Raw genomic sequence first — 12,777 nt, 5'->3', positions numbered from 1 at the left:
ACTTCAAAAATATAAAAATAATATAGCTTACAAAATCTGTGAGAAGGGGAGTTGGAAAAATTACGAACATTATTTTCTTTGGCTTTCTTAGGGAATCAATCGACTGTCTAAAATAAAAATACGGAGCTAAAAAAAAAATAAAGGAAAATAAACATTTTCCAACAACACACAAAAAAATTCAATCCTACAAATGAAACTATTATTTCTAATTACAAAAGAAAAATTTCAGACTACCTACAAAGTGGAAAGTGGCAGAAAGACCCTAAAATATCAATAAGCAATGTTCTAGATAGTTTAGGATGCACCATTCAATAGAAAAAGTTGAACACTGTTTAAACGTTCTGAGTGAACACCTCTCCAACACCCACCCCCCAATACCTTCCCCAAAGCTGGTTAAAGTCATGATGTGAATTCCCTCAGCTACCCACTCTCCAACCTATAAAACTTTTACAAAGGCACTGTGTGTTTCTAAGCCCATTGTGTTGGGCTTTGGTCATTATTCTCTCTTGCCCCCATGCCACTCTTCAACCTTTTTTCTGGCAAGAGCTCCTCTCCCCACACCAGTTGGCTCTGGTTGGGATGCCAAACAAGCCTTACACCCTCATGACCAAGGTGCGCCAGTCCCAGTACATACTGAGTCCTTGTGGATACGGTGACTAGTCCGAAGGTAGATGGGTGACTGAAAGCAGGACCAACGAGAACCCTATCTGGGAATTAGAATGCACACTGGCAGAATGGGGTTGGAAATCCAAACTGGAACAACAAACTCCCAGAGCTGCCATCTTCCCTGGCCTCCTAAAGGAAGCCATCTTTGCAGGAGAAAATGAGGTGAAAATAAAGGAGAAAGGATAAACAGAAAACAAGAGACCCCAACAGAGAAATTCCAGGCAGCACTGAGTCTCAGTTTCAATATCTGAGGACCCAGTTACTGGATGCCTTTTTTAAAATTCTGTAAGCTATTCCTACCCCAAGATCCTCTCCATCAATGGGAGAAAATATTCTCCATGTACGAGTAGATTTCAGTCACCTGACAACATAAACTGCCTCATTAACACACCCTATTTCCCCATCTTTTATTCTCTTTTCTAAGACTCACCCAGTCACTAGTTTTCTTATGATGGATCTACCCTTCCTGCAGTTTAGTTTAAGCTTCCTTCAGCTGAAGTTCCTTCCCTTTAAAGACAAAGCCCAACAAAAAACAAAGGCTTTCCCTTTTCCATGAATTGCCCGCAAGCTCTTTGCCTCTTGGACTTTCCTCAAAGAGACCACAGATGGCTTCAACACCCATACATGTTATTCTTCCTGTAATCTACTGTAATTTGACTCTTCCCATGCTAGTCCCTTGAAATTGCTATCCTAAAGATCAATAATGAACTTTTATTTGCCAAATTAGGAGACTGTTTTATTATAAAAAATGTCCATTATTCAGAAATGGGCAAAAGAGATTAGGTACTGGCTGTCCCAGCAGTGAAATGCAGGTGTTGTCTTCCAGAGCCTGGGGTGGCAGGGGAAAAGATGACCTGATTAAACAGGTTATGTTCTTCTGATTGACTCTCTATAGGCTACTTTACAACCCTGTAGGAGTAGATACCGTAGATACCTGATAGCAATGCAAATGTTTCCTGTCTCATGCAATGCAGATCAGATAATTCCTGTTCACAGCCACGTGAATGAAGTTTGTTGAAAAAGGATTTAAATTTCTTCAAACCAAGTTGGTTAACATCTTACAGGTTACCTCATTAATTAGTGAATTGAGTAAAAGTTTTGATACGCATTCATTTTGCAAGACAGTCATGAGTTGCCTTGTCAAAAATTATACTTCAGTCACTTCTGGTCTGCATCACACTTGCACTCTCATCATTTCTCTCATTTAGATATTAACCTAGCTTGACTTCCAGCACATAATACCACCTAGTTCTGATCCTAGGTTTCTGGCCACTGCTCCTCCTCCATTGAATCTTTCACTTTGTTCCCCTTAAATGTTGCAAATCACCAAGTTTCTTTCCCAGGATTCTTTCCCAGAGGCATCATGAGGGTAAAACAAGGGCAAACACTTGGCAGGGTAGCTCAGTACCTTGTTAATGCTCAATACAATTTAGTTGGTACTAGCATTATCAACATTATCGCCATGTGCCAACATCATCATCATCAGTTTTTAAGTTGCTAAAATTATTTTATAAGCCTTTCTCGCCCCTGCGATCTCGCTTTAAGAACAGGTCCTGTATCTTACTCATCATTGCATCCTTAGCACTCAGAGATATAAGTCTGAAGGAGGAAGAGAGAACCACTGGACTCTAGAAAAGTATTCATATAATCATCTTGCACTAAAATATTTTTAATGAAAGATGTATTTAAAAGGCCCCAAATAAGCCTCTCTAACTCCCAAGCACCAGTAAAATTCTGGGGGAAGGTCTGGAGGGGCTCTTCACTTCTGCTTCCCTCTCCTACTTGCTAGATCATGGGATCTAAGACCCTTACAGCCCAGAGTCACTGGTGGAATGGGGCGGGGCAGGAGAGCAACACTGTTCAATGGAAATATAACAGAAACATAATGCCAGTGTAATGTTAAATTCCACAGTAGCTACACTGAAAAGTAAAAAGATACAGTTGAAATTCATTTTAATAACATACATATTCACAATTTAGTAACATATACATGATGTTTACAACAGTATATACAAAATATTATCATTCCAATATGCAATCAATATGAAATTATTAATGTGATTATTTTATACTCTTTCTTCATGTAAATCTTTGAAATATGGTATTTATTGATATCTTACACTTATAGCACACATTATAGCCACACTGCAGGCGCTCAACAGCCATGCACCACTAGTGGCTACTGCCCTGGACAGCTCCGGAGTAGAGGCTCCAGTTGGGTCCCAGGGAACTGAGAAACTAGATATGAGGTCAGAGTGACAAAGCAAGAGGGTGACTTTCATTTTTGTTTATTTTTTTCAGGGTCAGAGTGCTCATATTGACCAGCCTTCTGACTCAGCCCTTCATGATGATTCACAATAAAGTGGTGATTGATAAGTTTATTTATTTTTTTAAAATTTAAAATGAATTCTTATTGGAATATACTTGATTTACAATGTTGTGTTAGTTTCTGCTGTACAGCATAGCGAATCAGATAGGTCATTACAGAGTACTGAGTAGAGTTCCCTGTGCTATACAGTACGTTCTTATTAGAGGGTGACTTTTGGAAATGCTAATGTACAGTCATTCTCTTTCTTTTAAAAAAATAAACACCTTCCATGACACATCCTGTTGTTACAGAATAGAGATCAAATTCATTAAAAGGGCCCACAAGGCCTGATGGTCTGGCCCTTTCTTAACTTCTCTAGCCTAATGTTTGTCTAATCCATCTTAAGACTCTGGCCTGTTGTGTATCGTTGTACAAGACCTCAGTGGGTGGTAAGCTGAGATAGGCAGATATAACCAGAATTTCAAGACAAAGGAGAAACAACCAAAGGGCTCACTTTCCTCCCCCTACCTCCACCCCATAACCACCAACAATCTGGCAAAGGCTGGGACTATGAAGAACCACTCTGTGGCTTATCCCTGGGACAAACAACAGACTAAAACAGGAAGCGAAGTTACCCAGGCATTAGTGGGATCTCTAAGTGGAGTGGGAATAGGGTTGTTCTCAGGGTCATGAAGAGTAATTTTTATAAAGTCATCATACAAATGTAAAAACATCTGATTATTCATGACTGACACTGAAGAAAAACTTAGATGCCAACTATGATATATACATCAAAATAGCCATTCAACAGAAAATGATGTGGTCAACGTCATTAAGTAAATTTGAGTTGTAGCCTTTAAAAAAATTTATTTAACATTCAGAATGCATAATCTGCATGTGTATCCAGATAAGTAAAATGGTATCAAAAACCTAAAAGCATGCATGCACAGAGCTCCAATTTACCAACTCATAACTCATCTACAAAACTATACTAGAGGAACTCTTCAATAGAATGTGAATATTATTTCCAAAAATGTATATTTTAGAAATGTCATATCCAGGCAAAAGCGAGTTTATTATCAGTCCCTATATAATAAATGGTTTTTTAAAAAAATATAAAGGATGCCAATATTAGTGATTTCTACTTAAACATGAAGAATTATCTTTTCACATCATGGTTCATACTCCTTCAAGACAAAAATTACTTGATATGCAATATATTGTGATAATGCAGATGCTTCTTTGCTTCTCAAAACACAGGAGTTAGAATTTAGATTGTCCTTTCTTATAGTGCTACCAATAAAAAAAAATACATGTGGGCATATATGTATATGTTAAATATATATATATATATATATATACATACACACACACACACACACACACACACACACACACAGATATATATTTCATTAAACACTCATTTTGGATCCAACAGGGCTAAAGAAAATTTTCTTGTACATAAAAGATTACAACAGAGGAAATGTTGCCAGGTTATCCATTGTTTATGTAGGGTAAGAAATTTTGCTTGGCCAAGAGGTATAAGACTAATTCCTTTAAATGTTCTTAAAACACAAAGAGCCACATATTGTAGGAATATATAACTGTCTGGAAATGTGGGACAAAATGCCTTGGACTCCAGTTATTTTAAACCGAATTAATTTAAAAAAAAAAAACCCTGTACAATAACAGAAAGAAAACTAGGAGAAATTACACAAAGGCTGAAGATCTCTACAAATGGCAAGGGGGTGATTTCCAGGATCTAAAAGTTATGTTAAAAAAGCAAAGTACAGAACAGTGCTTATTGTAAGCTACCTTTTGTATAAGCAGAAGAAGGAAAAATATAAATTCTCTCTTTCTCAAGAAGGATAAATCAAGAACGATGAAAATATTTTTTAAGAGAGGATGGATGGCAAGTGAGATTTCGGAGTGCAACTTCTTATTTCAATGTTTTAACAATGTAAATGTTTTAGGTTTTCAAATCGTAAAAAGGAGAGAAAAACTAAAATTAAATATAAACAAATAAATGAACTAAAATATATCAAATTGGTAACAGAGAAAATTAATTCTAGTCACTTTAATTTTATTTTTTTAAATTTGTTATTGGAGTATAGTTGATTTACAACGTTCTGTTACTTTCTGCTGTACAGCAAGGTGAATCAGTTATACATATACATATATCCACTTTTGTTTAGATTATTTTCCCATACAGGTCATTAGAGAGTATTGAGTAGAGTTCCCTGTGCTATACAGTAGGTTCTTATTAGTTATCTATTTTATATATAGTGTGTATATGTCAATCCCAAACTCCCAATTTCTAGTCACTGTTAAACACAATACTTTGCATTAGCCACAGTGGGATATACTCTCAAGATAAAAGGAAGAGCCAAGGTATCTTAAACTTTACTCAGTTGGGTTTTTTCTCTTTTTTTTTTAAATTAAAGTATATCTGACATACAAGATTATATTTCAGTTGGTTTATTGATGGTTATTATATGACATAATTTTTAAAATATTTATGCATACTGTAGGGTAAAGCAAGTAAATACATTAATGGTATGGTGAATCATTAGGAACCAAGACGTTCACTGCAAGAGATAAAATACAAACATAAAAGAAATTAAATTAAAAAAACGTGCATGTGATCCAACATGAACCGCTGGCCACCGGCGGAGACTTACTTCTTGGCAGTACTGCAGGATGCCCTCCTTGGGGCCAATGCAGGTCTTAGTCCCCGACGGATCTGACTCCCACTTGCCATTCTGCACGTTCATGTGCATGTTCAGTTTGCCACAGAACATGGCGACTTGCGGTTCTGCAAGCAGGCCAGCGTTGCCATCAGTGGGCACCTGAAAAAACAAGTTTTGGTTAGTTACAAAAATCCATAGCTCTGGGGTGGAGGCTGGGGAGAAGGGCTGTAAAGAGAAACGTGGCCTGGAGCAATGCCAAAAATAGTTCTATTCCTCCTAATTCTCAATTATGAATTCCTTTGGGTTAAGCATTATGGATGCTACAGACATCTCCAACCGCGTGTAATACAGTGTTGTTTTTTTAACATTGAAATGAAGAAATTAGCAGTACTGAGAAGAATTTATTCATTGAAAAGCTTATACATTTCCCCCATGGCAGATTTCATTGACAAGTTTATCCATTTTGCTTACTGCAAGATCCTGACAATAAAATCAGATGTTTTTCTGAAATAAATAGAATCACTCTGGAGGAAACCATATTCTCATAATAACCTCCAAGTGACTCACACAAAGAACAATGCCAAGTCCCTGCATGGTGACCAGGTCTGTGAGTAAGGCTGTATGTCACCTCCCAGAGCTGAGGGCATGGTGTCAGTGGAGCTTTACTAATTAGCAAGTGACAACTTTATATAACTTTTTGGACTGAAAAATTACTGTAGAATTTACCAAGCACAAACATGAATGAATATGTTGGCCAGTCCCTCAGTTTTCTCCAGAACATTCTCTGGTTATCACTCTGTCAGCTCTGAAGAGTACAGTAAGGGTGCTGGTGTCTCATCTCCTCAGCTACGCTGCAAAGAGGTAACAAGTCTCACCCAGGGCCCAGCAGAGCACCTACTGTGTAGCAAGCTCTCAATAGGTCTTAGCTATGACCACTGAAGGCAACACACTATTTTGCCAAAATAACTTTGAAATGGGTGCCCTTTTGTATTTCCAAACCCTTCTGCCCACCGGTATTACGTTCCTATAAATATAGACATATTTTTTTGGCCACACGGCACAGCTGTGAAAGAGCCGGCACCACCCGGGCCCTGGGCAGTGAAAGAGTCGAGTCCTAACCACTGGACCACCAGGGAATTCCCCGTATAAATAGTTTTAACAGGGAAAATGGAAGTTCTGAAATATCCATACTACCTCACTTAATAGGTTCTGATAGCTCAAAAAGAAAAAAAAAATCAGCAAAAGATGAAAAATAAATCCACAGGAATGCAAGTGTTATGCGAAACCAAGGTATCAAAAGACACGGTGGCAAAGTAATCCCTCCCTTGTTAAATCCAGCTTCGGAGGAAATGTGTGAGATCCATGCTAAGAAGAGTTAACTTCCAACAGAAGCCATTCATGCCGCGGAGAACTGGGTGATTCTATAATAACTTGTATCATTTCTAAAAATTGTTCACAGGAGGGAAAAAAAACAACACTAAAATTACACCAAGAGATTTCAGTTAAAGAAATAGCTTCCTGACACTTCCCCCCACAGAAATGCAAAAATAGATCAAACATCTGTCCGTTCTAGTCATCGTCATATATATTTTGTCCATAAATCCATAAGAGGATTTTTGTCCTTTAAAAAAAAAATAATCTTGTACTGAACCTAGCTGGGACCTATCACAGACCTGAGTGCAAAAGCTCCTGGCACAATCTCTAAAACCATGTTTCAGGTAACATTTTCTGCATTTCTAGTTCTACTTTATAAGGCATGTTTAGTGAAATTCTATCCCTCTGCTGCCAGATGTAACAAACGGCAGCTGAGGCCACAGTATCGGATCATCAGCAGAATAGCTAGGACCCCTCAACTCCCCAATCTGGGGCCTTGCCCACCACCTGCAATTTCCAAGCCAGAAACTGAGAGGCTCATTCTCCAACAGATACAAAGAAGCGGCCTAAGCAGAATGCTCCATAAACGCAAGTTTCACAGCTTTCCTGAGGGAATAAGAGAAAATTCAATGCTTTGATCCTCAAAAATCAGAATATAAATTTTGTCCATTTTACTGAAGTAAGTAGTAAGATAATAACATTGCGAAAAAGTCAAATAATGATCAGATACCTATAGATAAGGCCCTATCTTAGATGCAATGAAGGACATAAAATACATTTATAATATATAAATAAATATATATAATTTATTAATGTATTTGTTTATAAAATATGGGCTTTGCCCATGTTTTAAATTCCATTATCAAGGAGTATAAAATCTAATAATGAAATCACCATTGCATTCCCCATGGTACTTTATTCTGCTCAAACTCATTCCTGTCCCAAAGATTTCCAGTCTTAGAATCTTGGGGCCTTACCCCTAACTGAACAGAGGGACTAATGACCCTTTACCACTGTTGGCAATTATCTTGCTGAATAAATTTTACCTCCACCATCTTAACATTTCTCTGTACCTCTAACTCTCCACAGTGTGTTCCATAGTTACTATCTCCTTGTCAGTGCAAAGGCCCTTCATTCCATATCCTCCCCTCAAGGAACAATGAAGTACCAATTTCTCTCCCCCATGGTAGCCAGCTTCCAAGATGACCCCTAATGGTCCCTACTTCCTGGATTCATGCTCTTGTCATGGCCATTCCATAATGTATCAAAGTTTGTCTGTAGCAACAAATAAAATAGGGCAAAAATATGTGTTTTCCAAGGCATGGTCATTAAGGGCACTAGGGTTTCTTCCTTGCTCTCTGGGATCACTTGCTGTGGAGGAGGTCAGCTACCATGTTGTACAGACACTCAAGCAGTGCTGTGGAGAGGCCCATGTGATGAGGAACCAAGGTCTCGTGTCAACAGCAATGTAAGTGAGCTGGGAAACATCCTACAGCCTCATCAGCCTTCATCTGACGGCAGCCCTGGCTGACGTGACTGAAACCTCAAGAGAGACACTCCCAAATTCCCAACCCACAGAAACTGAGATAGTAAATGTTTATTGTTTTAAACCCTTAGGTTTGAGGTAACCTATTACACAGCAGTAGATACCCAATAAGTTCCTCCTTTTCTCCAGCTCCATAATACATCCACAAATAGGCTCTGATCTCCTCTACTGAAAGAAAGCAAATAGACAAAAAATACCTCCTTCCATTCTATTATCCTCTAGAGGAGAGTGTCAGCACATTTTCTAAGTAAAAGGCCAGAGAGTAAATATTTTAGGCTTTGTGAACCCTACAGTCTCTTGTAACTAATCAACTCTGTTGCTGCCATGCAAAAGCAGTCTCAGACAATATGTGAAATGGGTGTGGCTACTTTACAGTAAAATTTTCTTTACAAAACAGGCAGTAGGCCAGATCTGGCCAGTGGGCCATAGTTTGCCTGCCTCTGCTCTAGAGGAACTGTCATCTTCCCATTACTTCCAACAAATTCTAGCAGGTGGTGATTTAAACACTCACTGATACCACCTTCTTACCTGCTTCTCAGGACCCTTGCAGTTTGGTTTACATTCCTACCAGCCGAACAATTTTCTCAAAGGTTACATACAATCTCCTGAGAAAGGAAAGCCTTTTTCTTCAATACCTGTCACTTTTCATTTTCTTTGCCATACATGAATTCTTCCTTGGAAGTCTTTTCCCTTGGCTTCTGTCACAATCAACTACCCTGGCTCTCTTTATTTTCCTGATTATCCCATTACTAACTCAAAATCCTTCAATTCCACAGCATAAGACATTCCTAAAGATTAGGCCATTGCTTCTCTTTTACCTACTTTAAGAAGTCTTGGTGTTTGCACGCTTTCACCTCCTAGCTGCTGAGAGGCAACTCCAATATAACAACAGCAACAATAATAAATGACAGCAGCTAACATTTCTTCATTCAGTAAGTTTGAGTATGTAACACATGCTAGGCAGTGATGTATTCGGTTGGCCCAATAGTCTTGGGGACAAAGCAGTTAAGTCAGGCAAGTCCTTATCCTGACAGTAAGATGACCGATCAGTTTGCTTGGATCTGAGGAGTTTCCAGGATGTGAGACTTTTAGTGCTAAAACTGGTAGACTCCAGCAAGCTGCGACAACTGGTCACCCTACCTGACAAACACATCAAATGTTCCTCAATTTTTTCCTACCTTGACTTCTTAACATCTTTCTATTTCTTCCATTCTTCACTTTGTTATCCTTCTGTCTTCTTGACTTTACAGTTATTTTGATGCCATCTGTTTGCATGTTTGTATGTTCCAACTACCAAATGGTGGTAATCTTTCTCCCATTCCCTTCAAATGAATTGATTATGGCCCTAGCAAATTACTGGAAAACATCTTTAATTGCCTTATGATCTCTTCCTTCTGACAATGGGCGCTAAGATAAGAAAACAGATGCTTCAGTTCCTTTTGGATTTTCCACCAGATGAGATCTAATATTAACTTAAAAAAATAAGTATGATCATTAACATGACCCGTTTTCTTAGAATGGGGCTGTGTAATAGTTCAAACTTTGATTCCTCAATACCTAGGGTAACTTATTATGCTAGAAATTATAAAATTGGCTGTATGTGTATATCTGTTACATTTGACATTACAAGAGGCCCTTCACAAATAAATACTTAAAATCACAAAGACATGTTTCTTGGGCAAAAATTCTTTCCCGAGCCAACACCCCAGATCAGAGTAAGGCGCTGGGAGATAACAGATTGAACCAGAAGCTTTTCTATTCTTAATGAAGCCCACCTGCAAAGGATTTCATGTTTTAAGAAACATATCCCTGGCTCAGTTAATTAAAACAAGACAAACAACCCAGGATCCTTACTGGAATCAAATAACCCATTTAAGAAACAAAGCCTAGTTGCTAGAAGCAGCCCACTCCCTGGCATTCATCCAGAAGGAAACCATCACCAGCCAAGGCGGTCACATGGAAGATAATACTTAGCCTTCCAAGGGCCCAACAGGTTTACTCAAATCCCTTTTTTCTGAATGAAGCCTCAAAAAATGGCCTAATACATCATACACAAGGTCCTATTCAGGACGTGTTAAAATGGATGCTCTTAAAACTTAAATCTTTCAGTCCTAGAGTAAGTTATTTATAGCCAGTGAAAATGCATACCCTGTCAAAGTTATCCTAAAGATAATTATTCCTAACTTTTAAAAAACATTTCTCTTTTTAATAAAAAGAAATATAAAAGCTTTAGTGGATGGGAAATATAACCACTTAAATAACTATTACATTTTAATTTTGTTTTCATCTTAAAACACTATCTAAGGTAACTTAAGGTTACTTGGCAGAAATCCAAGACAACACCTAAAAGATTGGCACCCTGCTATAAATGGCCATTCACGGTCTCTGCATTTCTGAGAGACTGAAGATGAAGATAGTTCTTGTAACCTGAATGACTTTCCACTGACATAAGACCAGAGATGTTTTCCCATGGGAAAACAGTGCTCAGTGACAATGGGCAGAATAACTGGCTGAAACAATGGCACATGTACACACTGCCTCAAAAGCAACAGGCTATTTACAGAATGCTCTGAACTACAGAGACTCAAACACTACACCTAAAAATGCTGTCAATCTTTTAAAAATAACCATTTGCTGCCAGAAGAATATTTTAGGGTCATACTATATAGACAAGCTACTCAAGTGAAAATGGACTTTCCAAAGGAAGTTAGCTAGAAAATGGCTTTCCAAAAGCTTAAGGGGAAATTAAAATGAACAAATATAAATATATACCTAATCTGGGCCAATCTGCAGAGGTGACCCCGAAACCTACACCTAGAATCAATGCAATTTACAAGCGCAAAAGCAGCTTCTCAAACAAGTTCTCCCCGCTGTCTTTCAAACTGGGTGTTCCCTTTCCCCAAAAAGTTTCTCTTTATTATCATCAAGGAGATCAAAATTCCTTATAGAGCTGGCTTGGCAACATTCCTCCCCACACAGTCCCAACTAAAAGGGAAAGGGAACAAGGAACTCTCTGTTTCACTGGCTGAAAAGTCTTGCTTGGCAAGGAGAAGGCACGGATCCATAGCTCAGTGCATCCGTGGATTTACGTAATTTTAAGGTTTGTGGCTAATGAAAACCATCTTGTTTCTGCATTTAAACGAACTTCTCACTGGTCTGAATAGCTGGCCTCATATAGTCACTTATTTGGTACTATTTAATCAGTTCACAATTTCCTCGGGGTCAGATTCTTGTATCGTGAGTATCTTTTAAAAAGCATACAGTGATGCTATTTCTATCCCAGCTGTGGTTGCCTCACATAAATAATTTCCCCTTAGCCTGGGCATAATATAATTATACCCCACAAAAATGCTTTTAAAACATTCAAATATTCCATTTTCAACGTAATTATTCTGTAGAATCACAATCAAGAAGATTTGCGTGTGAACCCCTTTCAAGGCCAAATAAAGTACCTCACTTAATCCTTAACATAAACAAATTTTCATTCTCAAAAGGAAAAGACGATCTGTAGGGCTTTCCGTTACATGCCAAAAAGCAAAACAAAACAAAACAAAACTTAAGCAGAACCAGAACACCTGCAATTGCCCATTTTATCTCTAACACAGGAGAACTGAAATTAAAATCAGAATCACAGAACTGAAAGAATCTGTAAAATCATCCATCCCAACCTTAAGCAGAAGGAAAAGGCTCTGAAGGATTTGTCCAAGGCCACAGAATTATGAAGAGGCAGAGCTGGGTGTTGGACCTACACCATCAAGGGTTTTGTTGATGTGACCAGGCTGACTCTCAAATTAAAATGGAAAATGGTAATTTTCCAAGGTTTTGCCCCTGTGCGTGTGTGCACGTATTTGTGGTGAGAAAGAATGCAGGAGCTAACCAAAGCATACAGAAAACTGAAATGTGATTACCGAAACTGTACACAGCTTCAATTTACCTGTGTCGAGAGGCGGCCGTGTTCCTCACATCCATTAGGTGCTGCACAATTATTTCAGAGCTCGAGTTTCAGGCTAAAAATGATGCGCCACAAAAGTGAGTGAAAAGAGACGGGACTTCCCTGGTGGCGCAGTGGTTAAGAATCCACCTGTCAATGCAGGGGTCACAGGTTCGAGCCCTGGTCGGGGAAGATCCCACACGCCGTGGAGCAACTAAGCCGGTGCGCTACAACTACTGAGCCTGCGCTCTAGAGCCCGTGA

At 38.6% G+C, this 12,777-nt stretch overlaps 1 protein-coding gene across 7 annotated transcripts in view; it reads right to left on the bottom strand.

Annotated features, from left to right (window-relative positions):
- The window catches only part of APP (amyloid beta precursor protein), a 274,620-nt gene that overhangs the window by 212,724 nt on the left and 49,119 nt on the right, over positions 1-12,777 (bottom strand). For all 7 annotated transcript variants that reach the window (XM_082391920.1, XM_082391921.1, XM_082391922.1 and 4 more), the window contains exon 2: positions 5,656-5,823. In XM_082391920.1, the coding sequence (XP_082248046.1) occupies positions 5,656-5,823 (168 nt within the window). The remainder of the gene's footprint in view (positions 1-5,655; positions 5,824-12,777) is intronic.

Source organism: Balaenoptera borealis, assembly GCF_965194805.1.
Source record: "Balaenoptera borealis genome assembly, chromosome: 5".
NCBI lineage: Eukaryota > Metazoa > Chordata > Mammalia > Artiodactyla > Balaenopteridae > Balaenoptera > Balaenoptera borealis.
This window is presented reverse-complemented; position numbering and strand designations above follow the sequence as displayed.